The sequence below is a fragment of the Lampetra planeri genome, chromosome 41 (genome assembly GCF_965212315.1).
Source record: "Lampetra planeri chromosome 41, kcLamPlan1.2.h2, whole genome shotgun sequence".
Taxonomy (NCBI): domain Eukaryota; kingdom Metazoa; phylum Chordata; class Hyperoartia; order Petromyzontiformes; family Petromyzontidae; genus Lampetra; species Lampetra planeri.
Window position 1 is genome coordinate 9275118 of NC_136147.1, and position 23547 is coordinate 9298664.

General features: G+C 49.8%; 1 protein-coding gene across 2 annotated transcripts in view; it reads left to right on the forward strand.

The window, feature by feature from the left end:
- GRHPR (glyoxylate and hydroxypyruvate reductase) overlaps window positions 1–9505 on the forward strand; it is a 36270-nt gene extending 26765 nt beyond the window's left edge. The window contains exons 7-9 of one of the 2 annotated variants that reach the window (XM_078613545.1): window positions 1174–1309; window positions 2932–3062; window positions 7064–9505. In XM_078613545.1, the coding sequence (XP_078469671.1) occupies window positions 1174–1309; window positions 2932–3062; window positions 7064–7206 (410 nt within the window). In that variant the 3' untranslated portion in view covers window positions 7207–9505. Of the gene's footprint in view, window positions 1–1173; window positions 1310–2931; window positions 3063–5496; window positions 6480–7063 lie in introns of those variants that run through there. The other variant, XM_078613546.1, reaches the window with a different exon arrangement.
- The last annotated feature ends 14042 nt before the right edge of the window (window positions 9506–23547 follow it).

Here is a 23547-nt window from a genome sequence, read left to right on the forward strand (position 1 = left end):
ACCTTGCTTCACTCAACGCACCGGTCTGACCTTTAATCACGGGGCAGTAGAAAGACAGGTAGCTTTTGCCTAATGGCACGGCAACTGACGCCACAACCCCAAAATAGGCTTAATTATTTCCTTTGAATATGCAGCCTTCCGTTTGAGATCCTTTCCCCCCCCCCCCACTCTCTGAGAGCTGCAATACGACTGCCCGAATATTACTCGGCATGCTCCGTTTTTTTTCTTTTCTTCGGGGTTGGAAACTGATTAAGCTGGGGTCAGTTCAATCTCCACGTGCAGGAAATGCTTTGAGAGTTTGCAACGTTGGCGAACACGCCAGCTGCATTTTCACTCGCTGCCCTGGTTTCCCGATACCTGCTGCTGTGATTGTCGTGCACGGATACATTCGGGTTTAAAATCGGGGCTTTCAATCGCACGGCTACTTGACCGGTGTTCCCGATTTGTAGTTCGTGCTGCCTATCCTCTTGTGCATCTCAAAGTCAGTGTCCTCGATATTCCAATGAGCAATGAGGGCTTCTACCCATTTTCCTTGGAGGCCCTTAGCCAGTGATGTAGAATCCACATGCCCCTGGTTGGATGCTATTCCCTCTGTAATGTGACCACTGTTAACTTCCCACAAGGTCGTTTATAATTGTCTTCAACCCCAGAGCAGTAAACGGGGAAGAAGCGGTGGTGCAGTGGTTTGTGCGCTTCTATATTAATCCAGCGTCCCGAGTTCGATTCCCGCTCATGGCAACACCAATGACGAGTGATCGCTTCACCAAGCTTGGGCCGCCCCTTCCAACATCTGCAGTGATCGATGCTGCATGCGGAGGCCTTCACCCGATATTGGGAAGCCACTGGAGCTATGCACTTTTAAATCTCGATTGAAAACTCATTTCAAACTGATTTTTCTATTTAGTTTGTTGTCCTTCCCTCGCACCTCGAATTAGCACGATTGGTTACGTACGGTGCAAAAGAAGTTCAACTAACATACATCCAGCAGTGGTTTGACAAATGTAAATTCTTATGACGCTATAAAGTGGTCATAGGCCGACACGTGATCAAGATGTGCGCTCGCATTGCTTTAACCACAGCACCTCCGCCCTGCTGGGTGACTTTAGTTTGCGTCCGACGGGCCTTGATTATTTTCCTTGTTGCCGGACGTGCCGCCGTTGCCGCCACGCGCAGTGCCGCTGCAGGAGCTGCTGCGGGAGGCCGACTTCGTGGTGGTGAGCTGCGCGCTCACGGACGCCACGCGGGGGCTCTTCGGCCGCGAAGCGTTCGCCCGCATGAAACGCTCCGCCGTGTTCATCAACATCAGCCGGTAACTTCCTCCGCTGCCTCCTGATTAACCTTCGAGACAGTTTTCGGGAGGCTTTTCGACCGAGGATGAAAGTGTTCGTGGCATCTGTCCTTGATTGTAACAGGCGGGCACGATGACGCTCGTAACGATGTATGTCCATTGGCTTTCGTTCGCACCGTACATAGCCAACCGTGCGTGCCAATTTGTATTGGAGCGATGATCCGATAAGCACGAAACCTGAGTGCAAAGTCGTGTTGCCATTAGGCACTTGCCCGCTAAAAAAAACGGCCAAATTTTTGAGCTGTGTCACCCAAAAACATCAAAATGAACGCCGGCGCTAAAAAGGAGCCGCAAATCCAGTGCCGAAAGAAAAGACATCACGTGACGCGTGGCGTCATCTCGCCGCGTCGTGCGCAGTTTGACGTCGTGTCATTGTGCAGCGTGATACGTGACGTTACGAGAAATGGCTGAATATTTTCGAGGACAAACACGTTGGAAAACATTACAGAAACCATGCATGTGCATGCCATTCCCTATTTTAACAGTTTTTACCACGCACTTATTGCACGAAAGGGGGGATCTTTTTGACGTAAAATGGTCTTTCACATTCCATTGTTATGCAGCCAAAAATGTACTTTGATAATTCCCCGCACAAGTTTTGAGGCAGTTGTGGCAATTTAGTTATTTGCTTTATGATTCATCGGTGAATATTCTTACTGCGTGCATTCGAGTTCCCCCCCGCCCCCCCCCCGATTCAAACATAATTTTTATGGCTGCTGATTGGGTTAGCCCACTTAAATATATAACTGTGTCATTAAACCCGCCACTACCCGACACAGCCAACTAGTAAGGTTTGTCACGTTAACAGAACGTGGCCAATTTGGTACAAGTACAGCACACCGGTGTGTTGGAGAGCAAAGTCACAACATTTACAATCTGAGTACGACATCTAACCCAAAAAACCTGTAATATGGATGATATTGGTCGCGAAAGACTACTTGTAATACTGGCTCCTTATTCATTACATAGTTTCTCCATTAGACACAACAACAAACCCAAAGCCTCTCTCTGCCCAAACAATCATAGGGCAATTCTTGTCTCCTGTTGGCAATGCTGAGCCAGTGGTGTAAATTCCTCATTCCTGTGGTTGGAGGCAGCAAGTGTCTGTTAAGGCAACCGCTGTCAATGCCCATTACCAAGTGGTAATTTTTTTTTTTTGGCCGCGGATGGATGATGATCGAGTCGACCACAGACCGGGATTTGAACTTGCAGTCAAGTACTTTGACCACAGCGCCACCCGGCCAGGCTTAAACACGAGTGAGTGCTATGCACTAGATACAGAGGCCACTTTCAAATCTCTATTGATGTCATTGTTTTAACTGTGCATATTACACCGCAGGATGGGGAGAGATGGCTAAGACTTGCGGAGCCCTTCATCCAGCAGTGGATTGATCATGCTGATGATGATCGTGCGCGTACAATTTGCACCATTAAAGGCATCCTCCCTTGCGTTTTTGTTTCTAATTAACTTAGCCCTTTAAAAAAATCGCTGAGGAATTTTGATATTTCCAACACGTGTGCTTGGGTTTTTCCCCGCTCTGGCTCCCGCGGAAAGATTTTTTGTTTTCGTTCGTCTGCCCCAGGGGCCTCATCGTGAACCAAGATGACCTCTACGATGCCCTGAGGTCGGGGGAGATCGCGGCGGCCGGTCTGGACGTAACCACGCCGGAGCCCCTGCCCACCGACCACCCCCTTCTCAGCCTCAGCAACTGTGGTACGGCGTTCCACCTGTCCACTATAACGGCCATAGCCTAAACATAACATAGACATATATATTATTGTTTTAGATTTTAGGGCCACCGTGTATCTTTTTTTATGCTGTGGTCACATCTCTCTTGATTAATCTTGTAATAATATTCTGGAAGGGCTAGACTGCTTGACTATTGGACTATGGCCTACTCTGGGTGAAGCAGTGGTATAGTGGTTAGCACGCTGCGCAATGAAACCCACAGCTCTCCGAGATTGAATCCCAGCCATGTCTAACATCGGTGGTGAGTAATGTCTCCACGGGTTCTGAGCCTCTGCCCCTCCATCAAACCGCACTGTGACCAACGTGGTGAAGTTTGGTCCAACAGCGACCAGGACTGACACAGTGTGCAGGAGGGCTTCTTCATCCAGCATTGGAATTGCGAAGCGCTGTGAAGTTTTATCTCAATTGAGAAAATGCATGACCCGAGCAGGATTAGTTCAGTGCTTTATGTTATTTATTTATTTGTTTCCACTCGTTTACCTGGAAGGCTTCAAGGAGTCTCGGGAATTTTTTTTTTCAGCCGCGTCCTGCCAAGCGCACCCCCCCCCCCTTCTTAGCTGCCCAGAGAACTTTTTAATTCCCAAGTAAATTTTTCGAGGATCTGGCCAGGTAGCACCCGACTCGGCACCGGGTTGCAAGTTCCAGATCCCGATTGGGAGTCCGTAGCGCCTCATCCATCTGGAGCCTCCCCTGCCTACTTCTCACCCCTGCCCTCTCATCTCTGCTTTTTGTGTTTAGTTTATTACCCTTCCCCCCACACCTCCGATTAGCACGGTCTGGCTACGTACTGTTCCGAACGAAGTTCAACATACATACATCCATCCATCTCGCCTTACTCCGTCCACTCTCCCGCTCGAGCAGCCGTCGCTTGCTGTCGAGCCCCGCCCTGGTCACGCTCCGCTCGGAGGAAGGTCGCTCAATCTCCTGCACTGTCGCCATTGCTGGAACTCCCCTCACCCCGCCGTCCGTGCTGTCAACACCCTGCCCCTGTTCCAGTCGAGCCTCAAGATCCCTTCCTGTGTGTCCCTCTGCCCATGACGGACCGCCTCAACCTGTAAACTGACTCTGCCCAATGTCTCTGTATTTGCTTCTCGAGGTGCGGTCGCACTTGGGCACTCAGGAACAAGAAATTGCTCAGTGCAGCCATGGAGACACTTTAACATTTGATTGGTAATCGATGTATCTGGCCAAGTAGTGCTGCAGCAGGATGCTTTGCTTACAGTGGGAAGAAGGTTGCAAGGTTCAAATTCCAGTCATGCATTGATTCAACTTTGGTGTGTAAAATTGAATTATGTGACAAAGTCGCGATGCTCTTATATCTGCAAGTGGCCTCCGCTCAAGTAATGTGGAATTTCCACCGCTGGCTCAGGGCTGCCAATGGAGACGAGCACCGCACAAATACTCATCTGAGAGCGCGGAGACACTTTGAGGTTTGACTTGTGCCCAGGGCACTCGCTCACAGTGGAATGCTTTTTGACTTGATTGAGTACAAGATGAACTCTCCAGGGGATTGCCAGACAAGTAGCGATGGGCGCATCCCGCACTTGCGTGCGCACGTGCACGCGTAGCCACCCACGCGTAGCCACCCACGCGTAGCCACCCACGCGTAGCCACCCACGCGTAGCCACCCACGCGTAGCCACCCACGCGTAGCCACCCACGCGTAGCCACCCACGCGTAGCCACCCACGCGTAGCCACCCACTACCCAATAGGGAGGTCTTCATGACCCCAAATTTGGCCATGGGTCCCACCCCTAAAATCTCCCCGAGGTACAGCCCACTCTTCGTGAGACAGAATGTCCCTGGCATTACCCCAGTGCCAACACGAGCCTCACATGTTTTTGCCCCTTCTTTATAAATGCTGGCTACACCGCCGCGGCGCTCATCACTAATTGGAGAGCGAGGCAGATTTGGTCCGCGCATTGAGAAAATAAACAGTGATGTAAAGCGTCGAATGTCGATAATAACAACGCTTGCATGTGTGTGTGCACACACACGCTCAAGCACACACTGGCGCAGCGGCGGCCGCACTGCGCGATGAACCCGGCGACTTGAGGTCGACTGGTGGCCATGGCTGGCATCAGTGGCGGGTGATATCTGAACTGGTCCTGCATCTCCCCCGGGAGCCTCCCTTGCTTATTTACCCACCAGCACTGACGAGCATGGGAAAAGTATGGTCAAACAACCCCCATCACTGACATAGCAGAGGATGTCCTTCATTTAGCAATGGATTAACGAAGGGCTATAAATTATAAACAAGCTACTATTCTCCATAGCCTAGAAATGCCACAGTGTGGTCGACTGGGTCATGTGGGAGCCGCCATTATGTGTGCTGATCCCGATTTCAACTCTGACCCCTGTAGTGCCCTAATCCCGATTTGAAACTCTGACTCCTGCAGTGATCATGCCGCACATTGGGAGCGCCACGACCGACACGCGGAGCAAGATGGCTGTGATGACCGCGGAGAACCTTCTGGCCGGACTCAGGGGAGAGCCGATGCACGCTGAGCTCACGCTGCCGCTCTAGCCTCGTCGCCGCCGCTCTAGTGTCGTCGCCGCCGCCCGCCCGCCCGCCCGCCCGCACGCGGCGACAGCATTCGGGCTTGGCGCTGCTATCTGAGCAGATGCCCGAATCAGTTTAGCGACTGCTGCGTCCACAAATAACCCGATTGTTTGTCCCCGCTAATTACTGATTTCGTCATAGCTCCTCTAGGACAACTAACCCAGCGATTGGCGATGGTCATGCTGCACGGCGGTTAAAGGGACGAGTGGTTTGAGCCGGGAGCAGCACTATGTGAGCGCAACTCCACAATTAATTTCTGGCTTTTTTAATAGATGTGAATACGGAAGAAACTGGGAATCTCTTAGTATAACAGGATCATCAACTTATGCACTTCGAATAACCCGTGCCAAGTAAGCATTTTACATGCTCTGAATATTTCTCATCGCCCTTGCCAAAAATGTTCCCTCGTAATGTCCATCACAATTTCCTTGCTGATGACTCTCAACTGGATGTCCCCATAGACTACACAAACCCAACTTCGCTGTCCACTCTCGCGTTCTGTCATCTCGGATCGGTTCGAAAACTTCCTCCAGAAAAATTTTGCCAAAAACTCGTGTACGCCTCATCATCAGAATCTGAATCTGTATTGATACTGGAGGAATCCGATGAGCTATAAAGCTCTTGTTCACAGATGTTCAGTAGGGGCAGGTCAGAACGTTACAACAACAATACAAAAACACGATGGTGCAAAATATAGGGAAAGGTAAATAAATTACTTTAACAAAAATATGCAAATAAAACTATGAACTATTTTTTTTATCTTGCCAGGTAAAGCCCACCGAGCTATATCGCTCTTTTCAGAAGCAACCTGGCCACAAGTGATAGCGCAACGAAGTGGCTTATCATGTGGAAATTTACAGCAGCAAAATACTTCAATTGCCACTGCCAGAATTGTTACCCACACGTGTAAATGAGACAAATCGCACCGATACTCCAGTCTCTCCAGTGGCTGCCAATGTAAACGCGATTTCATATCAGTGTCACCGTATTCATGGTCCTCCATGGACACTCACCGCTGCCTACTTCTCTCCTCTCACTCGACTCCTCCCCATGCAATTTCTGACCTCCTCACATCTCACTCTTTTACCATCACGTGCTCTCCCACCTCTCCCTCTCAACCTTGTAACCATGAGCCGTGTGATGAACTGATTCCGCTATTGGGACTGTAGCAATACACTGGGCTGTCATAGGAATTTCAGTCGCACACCACGTGGGCGAAAGGCAGTGAGGGCACTAGAAGAGAGGGAGCAATTGACCTCTTTGTGGAAGCTTTGTAAAGGTTACACGAATCCCCCGCTGTAAGTGACCACGTGATGCGTTGTTTCAAGTGCATGTTGCCAATTAATTAGGGAACGTATTGCCCTATGAGTGTTAACGTTTTGCGTATGCGTTCTTTTTTTCAGAAAATTGCGCAACATTTTTCGTGCTATTTATTTTTGTCAACGAGGAACGCATGCGGGCGAAAACGGGACTGATTTACGATGTAATGGCTCTACCGTACTGTACACGCGCGGTGCCGACCACCGAAATTCCCTCCGGCCCGTGATCGGCTTCCGTCTACCAGCCCGCCGTTTCGCGTGACCGCTGTGCACGTGCGCGGCAGAAATACTGCGTAGCGTTAGGTCAGGGGGTCGGCAACCAAGTGAAGAAGAAGAGACATTTCTTTTGGCAATGCAACGTGAATACGAGACGGTGGGTCCCTTAAATAAAGGAAGGCACGGAGCAGCAGTCCTTCAAGAGGCACCGCACGCGGCGCCGACCCCTGCGCGAGGTGACGGTCTTAAAATAACTGCAAAAGGCTTGGAAAGATCATTGCAAAATGCACAGTAAACGATGATAGTGTCTCTGGCAAGAGAAGGCAAAGTATGAATCTAGAGGTTAAATTAGAAGCTTCGAAGCGTTTTAAAGCAGGTGAAAGGCAGTCGATATTCCAAGAAGGCGTGGCTTTCGTCTGCATAATAATTCCACTCCCTCTCCACCCCAAGAGGCCTCGATCAGAAAACTCTTCAATCATCTCTGGTAAATTGTATCGAATTATACGCATCGATTATTGGCCAACATGAATGTAACCCTTTTTGTTAACAAGTCTGTGCGAAATGAGAGTTTGCTGCGAGTCATTTCGAGTTTAAGGAGCATTTCTTAGGAACCGCATCCCTGACGTGTCGCGGGGGGTTCCTGTACAGGGACTCCTCTACTTACAAACAGCTTGGGTTCCAGAGGTCTGTTCGTAAGTCGATTTGTTCGTAAGGCGATTTGTTCGTAAGTCGATTCCACAAATGTTGTACGGCGTGTACACTAAACACGGGGAATGGCTTTAAAAGTTGTATTGTCTAGTGTAGATGTAGAAGCCACTGGTTCTTCACCTTCTGCAGATGTAGATGCTACTGGTTCATCATGTTCTGCAGATGTTGATGCCACTGGTGCTTGACGTTCTGCAGACGTAGATGCCACCACCGCCATCTATTGCGCGGCGGTTGAACTTACGACTCTCGGTCCAAACAGGCAACTGGACATACGGACAGGTTTGTTCGTATCTCTGAAAGTTCGTAAGTCGAATGTTCATAAGTCGAGGAGTCTCTGGACTCGCACTGCCCGTATATTTGCATGGTTCATGCCCGGGGTGGCGGGTGATGGAGGGGAGCATGACGTGAACCTGGCTTCTGTTCTGTGAGATGTGGTTAATGTCATCGTGCAGATGAGCGGGGTGGTGGCGTGACGTCACCACGAGTTGCGTGGGTAGTCGGCGTCAAGCGTGATGACGTCACCATTCAGCCCAATCACGTGACATTACCGTGGTGAAGTCATAGGCTTGGTACTCTTAAGGTTTTTTCGGTAAAGTCACGGTAAAAAATAAAATATTCTTTTGTTTCTATTAATTTTATTCCTCACGTTCTGCGGATAAAATAAAATTAATAGAAACAAAATAAAAAAAATTCTATAAATTTTATTTTTGTTTCTAGTAATTTTATTTTTTACCTACGTGACTTTAGCGAAAAAACCTAAGAGTATGAATCCTTGCAGTCACGAAAGCTTCAAATCTAAAATCATAGGCTCGGCTCAAGGGGCGATGAGGTCGTGCCTAAACGTCGGGGGGCGCGGTCAATGGGCAGAGTACTCCGGAGGGCTTTACTATTGAACGTCGTGGTTCGCGAGCCAGAGCGCATCGCCGTAGCAAGGCAGAGCACGGTCTGAGGAGCTGCCTCGTTGAGCGTTTTCGTGGACGTGTCAAAATCCATCCAACCGGAGGCGCCACACGTGACTGAACTCTCCATGGACGCAACGCTCACACTCATTGGCTGAGCACCACCCGTGCAAGGCACTCCGTGTTACAGCGTCCCATTCAATACGAGCCTTAGAGCACCATGGAATTGATGGCGCTCTATGCATTAAATATGCATCAATGGGGGAACCCATTTTAACCGGTAGACTTTTGCAATGAAATGCGACTCACTCTTCTGGAAGATTTCGGCTCCCATTGGTTTGTTGGAATTAATTTTTCAAAAATGTGGGTGCCAAATGTGTTTAATTAGGGAAGACAGCAATTGTCCGTGAATATCCTCGGCAAGAGAAACATTTTTGGCTTGATGCGTGATTTACTCTGACCGAACCGTTTCGTAGATACAGAGCATGACGGATGGACGGACACATTTTTTTTATAGAGATGCCGGATGATAACACAAATATTCCTAGATTAGGTGCAGAATATTGTATTGCCCCATGTCACCATAAACAACTTTTAAATCGGTATCGCTTTACTAAAGGATTAATTTTGTTCATGCAATGTTACAGCATTAATTTCAGATGTGATGATTAACAAGGCAATAAAATACTACAGTCGTGTGCAATTGCTGTGATGTTTTTTTTTATTTACAAAAACTGATCAGAAATATATCTGCATTTCATCTGAATTTCATCTCAACTAACACAGTTGTTTGGATTCATGTTTTTAATTTAGTCTGACTACAGACCCCCAGCCGAGTCTGCCAGTCTGTTGTCTGAGAGAAGTCAACATCCCATCAGACTCGTCTGCTAATCTGGACTGTCTTGTAATTATATATATATACCACAGTCCTCTGATGTGCAAAGCCAGAGCTGAAACTCGGGTCGCAAGCCACTCTACCGCTCCCAAAGACACAAAGACAAACACGTGGTATGCATTCAAATACATACATGGGGTGGGGGGGCATGAGGATTTTTGTTTGTTTACGAGTCAATGTTCACGGGTTTGTTTCTGTGCCCACTGTTTGCTGCGATACAATGAGTGGCGGTTCTGTGAAATAACCGCATATCGTTCGAGCAAGACCGCAGCCGAATTGGAATCGAATGGACCCGACACGTGGTTTACCGGACAGCGCGCTGGCCCCAGGCCACAATGCGCGTTTGTTTTTTACTCAGGTCAGCAGTTCTATTCCCGCTACAGCCACTTTGGTTTACGGAAGGAATTACGAAAGCCTGGAGTTAATTTTACAGTGGATGTTATCGCCCCTATAATAATGATTGTTATCATCAGCTACGATGAATCAACTGCTGGATTAATGAATGCCTCACTAAGCCTTCACTATCTTTTCACGGTCCTGGAAAGTAACACTCCACTCTGCACCTGTGGCGGGTGCCTTCCCTCCCTTGGCGGCCACCTTAGCCATGTTTTCACCTACTGGTCATGCCAATAATTATAACAAAAACAAATATTTAGAACTGCACACTATCCAGGAAAGCCTCCAGTATTTTTTCACAAGAATCCTGCATTGGTATGAGGGGTGTATGTGTGCATCGATGGCATCCATTGATTCACGCCATCAATTCTTCAGCTCACAATGCATGCACAAAAGATGCGTGTAAAAATCAATGCCCTGCGATTGGCACGTCAAAACATTTATAAAACAATGGCCGTTAATTTCAAGTTTTAACTCCGAAGTGACATTGCACAAATCTGCATTGCCATTCAATCTCCAAAGTTCGAGTCACAGTCGAGGGTCAACTCAGACCATCACCCCTTTCAGCGTCAATAAAATGAGTTACCGTCATGTCGAAAATCAACAATGGTCATCCTATTAGTGAGACTGGCCAACTAAAATGAGCTCTCTCATTGCTCGTTTGAGCAGGAAATGATTAACTCAATTGGTGTTCGTGGCCACCAGGGCTGGGTTAAGGCAAGCGTTTATTTTGTGCGCCCAGTGCCGGATTATCACAGGATCACAAGTAGCTACACATGTAGTAGCTACTACACGTGTAGCTACTACATGTGCAGTAGCTGCACTTGCAGTAGCTACACGTGTAGTAGCTGCACTTGCAGTAGCTACACGTGTAGTAGCTACTACATGTGTAGCTACTTGTGATCCTGTGATAATCCGGCACTGGGCGCACAAAATAAACGCTTGCCTTAACCCAGCCCTGGTGGCCACGAACACAAATTGAGCTACACATGTTGTAGCAGCTACATATGCAGTAGCTTGCACGTGCTACGGGCCCCGCACTTTCAAGGGCCCCGCGCTAAATGCTTTCAAGCTATCAATTCCGGTTCAGTGATTCTGCACTTGCTCTATTACTATAGTACTATACTACCTTCAACTTTTATGAACGACTGGCTGTTAGTCAGTATAGCAAATAAAAAAATACAATTACTTTGCTATGCAAGTAATTTTTTTACATTTATGTTTTTTAGGGCCCCTTTATAACATATGCTACAGGCCCCGCACTAGCTTAATCCGGCACTGTGTGTAGCCATTTGTGATCGAGCGGGCACCATGAATTCACTGCGCTGGAGAACTTCACGACGAGATGGGGATTCGCCAAACGTCACCTCACATGCAGACTCAAACATAAGCTTCAATAACATCGTAATTCTCAACACGATTCAAAACGTACCTAGTGAGAGGTAGGTATCGACGTTGCTGGCTTGTTTGACATGAGCCACCCCAATTCACTCTACCCGCTTCACATATCCTTCATCAGTTTGTCTTCTACAATGTCATACGATCGCTTTCTATGTTCATTACCGGACGTCATTTTCAACTTCAAATCCGCGCGTTCGTTTGCCATGCACTGAGCGAGACAGACCACCGCTGTCGTCCGTTCAGGTTTTTTGAACGGATGAATCAACCAACAGAGGGCACTGCCAAACCAGAGTTTACAACCGACACCCTCGACCATAGGCAGCTGATGTCATCGCACAGGTGAGACCGAGGGAGGAACTTCATCACGATGCTTTTTCTCTCTCTCTGTCCAAATTTCTTGTAGAATTACTTTACCAAGACAAGATAGGTGACAGCGAAATAAAAAGTGTGCAACCTCTCTTCCTGCAGATGTACGAAGTTGACAGGGAAGTCAGAATATTTAATTTTAGGTGGAGGAAGCCCGTAGCCGGTTAGATGTGAGGTTTGTGAAGAGGGCAGTGCTTGGGCCAGTCGTGAAATTGGTAATTTCCGATGGCAGGGGCCAATCTCCACGCGGCACAGTCGCTGTTTGACGTCCCCCAAAGTGATGTTGCATCTATTTCATCGACCACAGAGCGGTCGTGGGATGGGTCGACGCCCGGCATCGATTTTGTCTCGCATTAATTATCTCTGCTGCGAGAGGCCGTCCGAGCTGTACAGCACCGCAGTGGCGAGATGTCAGCTCCCTCGCCTCGTCTGCAGGGGGTCGTGGGTCCGATAACGACCCTGACGCCTGCTGCTGTATATTTTGAGTTTGCGTGTCTCTCTCCCCGTGGTCGCGTGGATTGTTCTCCGGGTCCTCCGGTTTCCCCCTCCACATTTAGAAACACGCGTTTAGAGTATTTGGCTGCTATACATGTCCACGTGATAAGCCACTTCGTTGAGCTATCATTTATGGCCAGGTCGCTTCTGAAAAAGAGCTACATAGCTCAGTGCGCCTTACCTGGCAAAATAAAAACTAGTTTTATAGTTGAGTAACACACGTGGCGCTACATAGTAAGAACAACAACACTTTGCCTTTATTTTTATTCTGATTGGGCCATCAGCGGAATGTCATTAAACAAAGTATCCATTCAGATCTCGGGGCATTTCGACCCTTCGTGCTAAAAAGAGCAGGACCCACATCAGTGGATGTTACAGAGGTGCATCTGAGATTCCTTCAAGTGGCCTCCGTTTGAAACAATCGGGCGCAGCAATTTCCTCCCCACCCTGCCAATGAGAGTGATGCTCATCGCGTGACCGTCAAACCGCGCATTCATTTTCAGAGATGGAATTCAGTCAAATGAAAGTGCCGAACCAAATTATATGTGATGGGGGGGGGGGTTTGCTTTTATCTGGTCATAGGTGACCCGGCTGAGACTGTCAACTGACTACCATGTGAGCAGCGAGGGTAACGACAGGGGGCTCAAACCTGGACTCAAACCCAGGATCTCAACGGCACCAGCTCAGCCCTCTGAACCTCTGAGCTATCCGGCTGCCACAAGACCACAATGTAGCAACATATTTCTCAGAAAAGCCTTAGTGTCTTAAAAATACTTTTTTCGAGAAGTTTGGCCAATTTCTATATTTACATTATTTTGTTATTTTCGTACGTGGGAATAAACCAGAGTGTTGGACAAACCCATCGAGTACAGCAGGGCGGTAGCGTATCGACTCTGCCGATGTCGCATCGCGGAAAACTTCCTTTCTGCACCGTCAGCACCTTGTCGCCCGGCAGGCGGAAGCGCTCATCGTGCTTCCATCTCCGCGTGATCCACCAACCCCACCCCGACGTTGTTTAGTTGTGCTCGGGCTGAGTGCAAGGGGGAGGGGGGTGGGGAACAGAAGTGGCACACGCACGCGCACACGCACGTGCGTGGCTGGTGGTGCGGTAGTGTGCCGCAGTGCAGCGGTGAGCCGCGATGCGCTGCGAACCCGGCGACCCGAGTTCAATGCCCGCTCACGGACAGCATCAGTGTCGATTATATCTGAACCGCTCCTGGGCCTCACCGAGGTCGACTCAGCCTCAGATGAGTACCCGGTGTGGAAACATCATCACTGGGGAGACAAAGGCGGCCGGGCGTGGTGTTGGCCACCCATCCCCTCGTATGCCGTGCCGGCCTTCATCGGTGCTCGCAAACAGCACTTGCCCTGTCAGTCTATGAAAGGCTATGTGGGGGATCTTTGTAGTTGCCTTTGTAGCTGGTGGAGCGCGGCGATTTCATAAGGTGGGCGACTTTCCACCGCTCGCTACCCCCCCCCCCTTGAACACCGCGTCCTGCCGCGCCGAAGAGATGTCACCCAAACATGGGCATAATATTTTAGAATCCAGCCATGCCTGAAGAGACGTGACGTCCTGCAGACCATGACATCACCCCTTCGCCGCCCGTGCTGGCGGAATGCTTGAGGGAAACAAAAAAACATCTGAATAGGAGAGAGAGAGAGGGGAGATCTTTCGGAGCGAATCTTTGGTCCTGGTGGAAGAAAAAAATGTCTCTCTCACCCCGAGAGTGGAGCACATCACATTGAGAGCTCTCCAGAAAGAAAAAAAACCACAACAGCGAGAGAAGGAATCCTTTTAGGAGAAGCGGCTCCAGATCACAAAACAAAATCCCCGCTCCAAAAAAAAATGGGAAGGAATGTTTCTGTTCCCATTAGGGATGTCGGTTGAAGGCGACGGTAATTGGCAAAGGCTAACAAATGTTACGAAGGCGGTCACCGATTTTTGTCCGTCAAATATATTACGCCGCGCCTGCTGTGTGTGTGTTTTTTGGCTTGAATGACAGAACGACTTTGTCTCCACACGTGTCTCCCCGCACACACACACAAAGACAAAAATCCCCCGTATAGCCTGAACAGACGGTTGGGGCAAGTGCCGTTAGCGAACACCTATGAAGGCCGAAACGGTACACGAGGGGACAGACGGCCAGCACCACGCCCGACCGCCTTTGTCTCCGCAGTAGCGATGTTTACTACACACTGCACAAGGTACTCATTTGAGGCTGAGTCGACCTAGGGGAGGCCCACTGGGTGTTGGCCGTGAGCGGGAATCGACCTCGGGTCGCCAGGTTTGTAGCGCAGCGCGCTAACCACTACACTACCGCTCCCCACCCACACACACGCGCACGCACAAAATGAAAGCAATTTGTTACACAAACCCATCGGACCACACGGTCTTCCATGAGCGTCGATTCGGTTGAATTCGAGCAAACTCTGCACCTGGCGTTGGCATTCGGTGCCTCATCAGCAGGGTCGGGCTTTGATTGAGCCGATGCTGCTGCACTGCCTTCACCGTTTGTAGACAAGGGCACTGTCAACACGACACCCGTGTGGTGTATTAAACAACAACATACTTGCTCATGTGTGTACACTGATGACAGAGTGCTGACTTCCCACCAACGTGCTTCTTATTCTAGAGACCACAAATGGGTGATGGGCTCAGCTGACCTCTGACCGGGATTCAGACTCGCAGCCAAAAGCTGCCCCAACCCCGACGAGTGGTGCCACATTTACGTGCCAATACCTCAATAAATATTGATTTAGATTGCAGAGAAGTAAATACAAAAATTCCTTTAAAAAAATCAGTAAGCAAATATGGTTTATCTGAAGAAACTCCCAAGCAGTGGGGAGCGAAACGTCGGACATCATTCGGTACAACCTGATAGCGCGTCGAAGAGGAGTACGGCACAATCGCAAAACGTCACACATCAGCTCGACTGTAATTTGAGTTGTATACAATAAATAATCGTTATTTAAACAAAAAAAAACATTTAGTTTTTTACCAGGTGAAGGCCCACTAGAGCTATATATAGATCTTGTTTCGGAAGGCACCTGGCTATCACAAATGATAGCTCAACGAAGTGGCTCATCACGTGGACATGTACAGCAGCCAAAGACTCTTCAACGCACGTTTCTAAATGTGGAGGGGCAAAAAACCGGAGGACCCAGAGACAAATCCACGTGACCACGGCGAGAGAGACACGCAACCTCGAAATATACAGCAGCAGCAGGCGTCAGGGTCGGGATCGAACCCACGACCTCTTGTATACCAGGCGAGGTAGTTAACATCTCCTAGCCACCGTGATGATGACGATGATGATGACAGAGAGACGCAAACTCCAAATACACAGCAGGCATCATCAGGGTCGGGATCGAACCCACGACCTCTTGTATACCAGGCGAGGTAGTTAACATCTCCTCGCCACTACAGTCTACACCGGGGCAGCAGCGAGAGAGGAAGATGACGCCACAAAGCTGCTTGTGGAATGACTCTGTGGTTCTTTCGGTAAAGTCACGTGGAAATAAATTAAATTACATAATAATAGAATACGACGTTTCGATTGCTTGTGGAAGCCAATCGGTCTCTCCGACCCGCCACTCCGCGGCGCCCTCTCACGCTCTCCACGCTCGGCAAACCCCGTCTACAGTTCGCTTCGTTTCAACAACATTCTGCCGCTGCCGCTGCTGCCGCTGCTGCAAGGCATTGGTCCAGAAGGTCCATTAGTCAATGGGAGGGGGGGGGGGGTCAAAAGTGAATTTATTTTTGGTGATGAAACAGATGCCTTCGCCGATTACTCACCCACCCCCCTCCACCCTATTTAGTCGTTGCTGGCGATCTGCCGATGAGGCAGAGCGCAGCGATCTCCGTCCCCAATTCTCTCGGTGTCTTCACGGCCCTCACTCGCTCGCGGACGTCCGCCCCGAGCTTTGCCCACGGAAACAGACAACGCCACCTACCCCCCCCCCCCCCCCCCCGTGTGGCATATCTGTTGGTGGGGTATGCAAGCGCGTGTGTTGAACGTCTTTCGCGACGGCACGTGGCCTCCCGTGCCGCATCGGAGGTGCGTAGTCACAGCTCCTGCCGACGGGACTCGGGAGAGGTCGCGAAACCAGTCGGAGGTGGGGGGGGGGGTTAGCCCCTGTTCACACAAACGCTACTGGGAAATATTTGTCCCGGAAGACTTTTAAGTCGACGGACTCGAACGTGATGGTTTGTGTGTGCGCGCGTTACTGCTGCGGGGAGACAAATCCCATCCCGATTAAATTTGCTTTCCCTGCCGGCTCTTGGTGGTGCCAGCTCGCTGCTGTTGGCAGCGCCGTGGTGAGCCGTGCGTGGAGGGCAATGACCTCTCGACCGGTGTCAAAGCGGTTGGTGGTCGGAGGAAATCTGGCCTTCCTCACCTCGAGCCGAAAGAGCAGCAATGATCTCTTGGGCCACTCAGAAGCCATTATGCAGCAGCGGTGCTTTGGGCAGCAGTGATCTGTCGGCGGTTAAATTGGATGTTTGCTGGAAGACGCGGAATCGCTATGAGGTCAGGGATGCTCAGAGTAATACATCTCGTCAGACGGGGATCTCCCGAAGGGTTAATCATTCTATTAGCGCCATTGGTAGAGACGCAGCATCCTTTTGGAGCTCTTATCAAATTAATAACTGCGCCAAACTTTAACTCGGTGAGCGTTTGCTTGGATTTACCATGGATTTGAAAGACATCATCGGCAGCAGCAGCCATCCCTCGCGACTCTGCGCTGTAGCAATCCGCCTGCACCTCAGCTGATTTTCATCGCTCCATCTCCATGGGGGGCGTACTCTCGTGTGTGTGTGTGCCCTCCCATGCCTGCCACTCAGTCATTCATCTTGACCACTGACTAGCATCCCTTCAGACGACGTGTTCTGCCAAATCCCGCTGGATTTATTTAATAGTTGGCGATGAACACGGCCTGTAATCCGGCACCTTGGATGCAGCGAGAGTTGGTGGATCACCGCACACATGTTGTGGTAACGCCATTCCCGTTGGCGTCGAGGAGGTGCCTACCCTGGCTCACCAGGAGAAAGCAGTACAGCAAGTGGACTAAAAGTAGACTAATCGCCATCTGTTTGCATCTGTACGGGGATTGAGCGTTGTCCCCTCGCGCACCTGGGTTTTCTCCGGGTGCTTCGGTTTCCTCCCACGCGTATATAAAGAACACAACTCATCATTAATTGGCCGAAAACATTTTAGAATAAAATGTCAATGCAGGTCCCTGCTGAAAAAGAGTCCAATGACTCAGTGTGGTTCTCCTGGGTAAATATGAAAATCATTATAATCATCATAACATGAAGTCTTTACCGTTCATTGCTCACTTCGCCATGTGTTTCTCTATCTTTCTCTCGGGGGAATTTTCATCTCCGCATGCTTCTTTGCGCACTTTTCAGCGTTTGTTCCGTGATCATTATTAGTGTCGCGTTATTTTGCAATGACGCGGAGAAGAGCGACGCGGAGAAGAGCGACGCGGCGAGAGCGACACGGCGAGAGCGACGTGGGCAAGGGAGGCGTGAGTCACCGCGATTGGGAAATCTACATTTCAAAACGTTTCCACCCTGAAATGCGCAAATTGGCGTTAAGGGGGAAGCCATTCTTATGCACCGGTATCCCTCGTCTAACGAACGCGCGGGGTTTACGAAATTTCGCGTAAACGCAATCGACAAAATATGGAAATGTTTCGATCATCGAAACAGAATTTCCGCGTGAACGAAATGTGACCTGTGCACGCGCCACGCGATCGTCGAACAAGCAGCACCCGGAGGACTGCGGCGTCATCCAACAGCGGACAGCGTCACGGTGTCGCTGTAGTGCAGCGGTGTCGCCTCCACGTCGCCTTGTCAGTCACGACAACATGCGGTAGATCTCTTGGGGAGTTCCCTGAAAAGGTGAATTATGTTTGTTTTAAATGAACCATTTTTGCAATTGTTTTCATAGTTAGGTCTATTGATATTTTTTGTGTTGCGACAAGTGATATAGGTGTATATTTATACGTCAGGAGTAGAGTTGGAATGATTGTCCGAAACACATCCCTCATTTTTTGTTATAAATTCACGGGAAAAGCCATTCCGATTTACGACATTTCGTATCAAGCGTGTTTTAGTTTTTTGCCGAACACATCCCTTTCGTAAATCGAGCGATGCCTGTACGCCTTATCGAGGGCGGCAATATCACTGGGATCGTTCCTGCTGTGGCTAGGCACTGCCTTCCCAGAACTAGAGGCAAGTGGACTTACCGCCCCGTAGTGGAATGCGCGTGCGTCTGTGGGCCAGGGAGACACACTCACATGCATCGTCTCTGGGAGAGGAGCTGAGTGCGAGCGGAGAATGCCGCGACTCAACTCCAGTCCACCTTCTCTCAGTGCGAGCTCGCTCTTTCTCTTCTGCTGCTGCCCCCTTGGCTTATAACTCTCTTCCCCCAGCCGTCCGTGCTGTCGACTCCATGCCCCTATTAAAGTCCAGGGTCCAAGACGTTTTCGTCCCCTCTGTCTGTCAGTGACGTGTGACGCGGTAGCACGGTTGGCTGCGTAACGTCGCGAAAGAAGTAGAGTTGCCGTGTGAGTCCCCACATTGCGTTGTGATGTTGAGTGCGATAAGATGGTGAGAGTGGCACCTTGAGCGCAGACATCGACTCCGCAGTGATCGTGGCACAAGCCAGGGCATGGTGAGCAATGTCGAGTTGCGGCGGCGTCAAGCAGCATCAGCCGTCATGACGCCGCTCTTCTTGGTGGCCATGCATCTCCTTCCTGCGTGGGCCACCACGCGAGGTACCCGCCACCCTGCTATCTCAGCCCCCCCCCCTCCCCCCACCGCCTTCCCCAAGGAGCGAGAAGCACTGCGGCCCGCAGGTTGCACGTTGCTCACGACTGTGAGCGGTGTGGGTCCTCCGTGCTGAGTACTCATCGACGTTACGGTGTCACAGTGGCCTCGGGTTGCATATCGAGTCGTCAGCTTCTCTGCCACATTACCCGTCAGCCCGGGCGCACTTTAGTGCAGTGCTTCCTAGCGCTCGAGCTCATTTTCGTTTCGTTGTTCGCAAATAAATAAATAATCGTGGGTCGAAATGAAACGGCACCCTCAAGGGTTTTTTTGGGAAGACCTGGACACAAAGCCTGCCTTGCATTTGCAGCTGGAAGTGTGTTTACGCTCTGATGCTGCAAACGTCGTTGGTTTGCTTGTCTGCTGCGCTTCCCGCTCGGCGAGAACTTGCGGCTGCGCGTGGTGCTTGCAGTAAGAGCAGGGCCACGTCAGGCCGGCGTCGCCAACGCATCTGCGCGTCGCCTCCTTCCTTCTGCCCGGCTCGACAACTGTCACCAGTTATGGACTTGTGGGTAGGCGTGGGTGCTCGGCATTGCCAGCATAGATAGGAAGGCAGTGGTTTAAGAGCCGCGCTCCTGAACCGTTAGAAAATGAAGACACCGTAAATTCTTCTTCTTAATACACGCGGAGGTCGTTGAGTTGAACTCTATTCGCACCGTACGCAGACAACTGTGCTAATGGGATGTGCGGGGGAAGGACAACAGACGAAACACAAAGGCATCTGTAAATAAATGAAAAGAGTGCAAGATTGGAATGTGCGCAGAGAGATCTTGCTCGCCTTCATTGATAACGAGATAAGAGCCCAAATGGCAGATGGCCAAATCCTCCATAACGAGGCGGATGTCTTCATATCCCAGACGCGAATAGAGTTGAGCCTCGATTGTTCTTGTGATGGGTGACCACCATGGATTTTAGGTTGTTTGTTACGATACACAGGAGGTCGTGGGTTCGATCCCGACCCTGGCGCCTGCTGTATATTTGGAGTTTGTGTGTTCTCCCCGTGGTGGCGTGGATTTTTCTCCTGGTTCTCCGGTGTTTTCCTCCACATTTAGAATCAACATCACGCGTTTAGAGTATTTGGCTGCTATCAATGACCGCGTGATGATGGTAAGACACTTCAGGTCGCTTCTGAAAAAAGTGCCACGTAGCTCAGTGGGGCTTTACCTGGTAAAATAAAACAAGTAGTTAGTCTTAGTTTAGTTGGTGGGGACATGTTATGGGCAGCGGAAGTCTGTGCAGCGAAATCCGCGTTTGCACTGCACCTTGCTTCGTCTGCACACCCAGCGGCGACCTGATGAGGACTCAACGGCCCGCGACGGCCGCGTTGGCGATGCCATCATCGGGCGGCAGAGCGATGAACGAGAGTCCACACTGAGGCCAGGAACCACCACACCCCCCCCCCTTTGTTGAAGCTGCGTTTTATTGTTTTACTTCGGGGCGGTAAAACACGACAGGGTCCACCCTCGGTATTGCCGGCGGTAACGAGGAGGAGGAGGGGGGTGCAGGTCACGAGACGCACTAACAGGGCAGCTTTTTGTTTTGATGGACAACATAAACCATTTTGGAAGAGTAGACGTGTCGACTTTTAGTGCTGCCAGATGGGTGTCGGTGGGCCAGGAGTGCACGGCCGTGCGTTTACCCCGCGGCTGTTGTAGGACGGGACTGAATGTAATAAGAAAGTTATTTATAACGCGCACGCTATTTCACTGGCATAATTGACGGCGACTCTGAGACACGTGGAGCCAAACTAAGTGGCGCTCGAGGGCCAGCCGAGCGAGGAGGCTGGGGCCGCGAAGTGTCTCTCAGAAGTCGGCGTGGCTTGAACGCCGCTGCTGCTGCTGCTGCTGCGTATGTGCAGTGGGGTATGATGAAGAAATAATAGAAATAAAATAAAAAAAATCACGACGTTTCGGAGGCAACACAAGCTTCCGTCTTCAGGTGGAACCGTCACAGCACGATTGCTTACTTGATACAGCAATTGTGCTGTGACGGTTCCACCTGAAGACGGAAGCTTGTGTTGCCTCCGAAACGTCGTGATTTATTATTTAACTTTTATTAATTTTTATTTTATTTTTTACCTACGTGACTTTACCGAAAAACCTTAGAGTATGAATCCTTGCAGTCACGAAAGCTTCAAATCTAGAATTACTACCCTCTACGGGGAGGAATTCCACCTATCTGTTAGAGTTTTTAACAGACGACGAGACAAGAAGTCACAGCTTCTCGAGACGCTGGCCTTCTTCAAGAGATGCCGCGATAACAAGGTAATACCCATCGCTTTATACAAGGTCGGGTCTCTTAGAATCCTCTTTACTTGATACAGCAATCGTGCTGTGACGGTTCCACCTGAAGACGGAAGCTTGTGTTGCCTCCGAAACGTCGTGATTTTTTATTTTACTTTTATTAATTTTAATTTTATTTTTTACCTACGTAACTTTACCGAAAAAACCTAAGAGTAAGAGGATGATGGCCGCGTTACAGATGGAGGGCGCCGCGGTGGCTAGGAGATGTTAACTACCTCGCCTGGTGTACAGGAGGTCGTGGGTTCCACCCCGACCCTGACGCCTGCTTGGAGTCTGCGTGTCTCTCTCCTCGTGGTCGTGTGAATGTTTCTCTGGGTCCTCCGGTTTCCCCCTCCACACTCAGAAGCTTGCGTTTAAAGTATTTGGCTGCTCTAAATCTCCACATAGTGACACGTCATCTTCGTTGGGCTGTCAATTGTGGTCAGGTCGCTTCTGAAAAAAGAGCTACACAGTTCAGTGGGCTTCGCCTGGTAAAATAAGAAATACTTTTTTAAATGTGTTAAATGTGAGGCCAGGGTCATACTCCTTGGTGTACAGGAGGAGGAGGAGGCTGCGGGTCGCGCTGCTGCTGCTGCTGCTGCTGTGGAGAGCTGCCCCCTGGGCTGCAGTGCATGGGCCACTGGAGTGAACATGCAGCTTCTCAAAAGTTGATGGCTTCATTTCAATTCATCGGCATCTCCAGTTAACTTCGCGGGTGCTGATGTGTAACCCATTACCGTCATCGCATTCACCTTCAAAGTAACCCTGCATTTACTACTAAGACCGTGTTAAGTGTGCCATCAGAGCACCGTTATAATTAGCACACGTCTCGCCTCATGACAGAGCTCTCAAGCGCCGGTAGATGGGCAGTGCCAGCGAGTGGCCGGTGAGTGCCGTGAGATTGATTAGTGGCGGCGTTGAGGCCATTGGGGGGGCCGCTGGGAATCTCCGTGTGCATCGTGCAGAGCAGTGGCTTCTTAGCCTGGGGGGGGGGGGGGGCATCACGCTGCACCTCCTGGGGGTGCCAGATGCCCTTTCTGGGGGTGCGACACACGGACAGATTTTTTTGAAGGTGAATAATCGAAGACACAAATTAAGTGCAAACTCACTTTGTTTCACCAAACCCTGCATACATTTTGATCTAAAGCTTTCGTGACTACAGGGATTCATATTCTTGGTTCTTTCGGTAAAGTCACGTGGAAGGGAGATAATAAAATAATATAAATATATATATTTTTTTATTGCTTTATATTTATATTATTTTATTATTTTCCTTCTACGGGACTTTACCAAAAGAACCAAGAATACAAACCCTGCATGTTTATGAGCATCATACATTTGTCTAACGGTTGTGACCCAGGTGGGGTGCAAGGCTGCGGTGAAGGTCACTACGACCCGCTGGTGTAGAGAAAGAGAGAGAGAGAGACCCCTCGACTCGTCTTGGCAACGCAACGCACGGCGGTGAGTAGCGAAAGTGCGAAAGAGAGAGAGGCCATTGTTTTGCTTTTCCCCATTATTTTTCAAATATACTTCCAACACGATTACACACCCAATTAAAAGGGGGAAATGGTTCGTGTAATCTGATTGGGTTAATGCAAGTCAGCAGGAGCAGCCAATAGCACGTCACCGTAGATAATTGTGAAAATCATACTGCGTGGGCGATCCGTTTACAGATGCCTCACTGATTTCTAATTAATGTGCGAGTTTCGTCTCAACAGCTGATTGGAGCGATCGATGTCACGGCGCTGGCTCCACATCTGACACAGGAGGGCGTTTAAACTGATCAATGCGTGGCGCTGACACTTGGCGAAGGATGCGCAGAGACTTTGAGATGAAACGTCGTTTGTCCCAGAATGTCTCCCCATAGTTTATTATTGTAGCGGGGTATCTGTGAATGGATCACCTTTCGTGGTGCTGCTGTTGTACAATGGACGTTGCTGGAACGGTTGCATTGAGGCGACAGCCCATGAGCTAGCGCACCTCTTGACGTGCATTATAAACAGCTCTCTGCTTTCACAACAACCCTTGCCATGAACAAACTCCAGCGGCGAAATAAATATGATTGCTAATAAGTC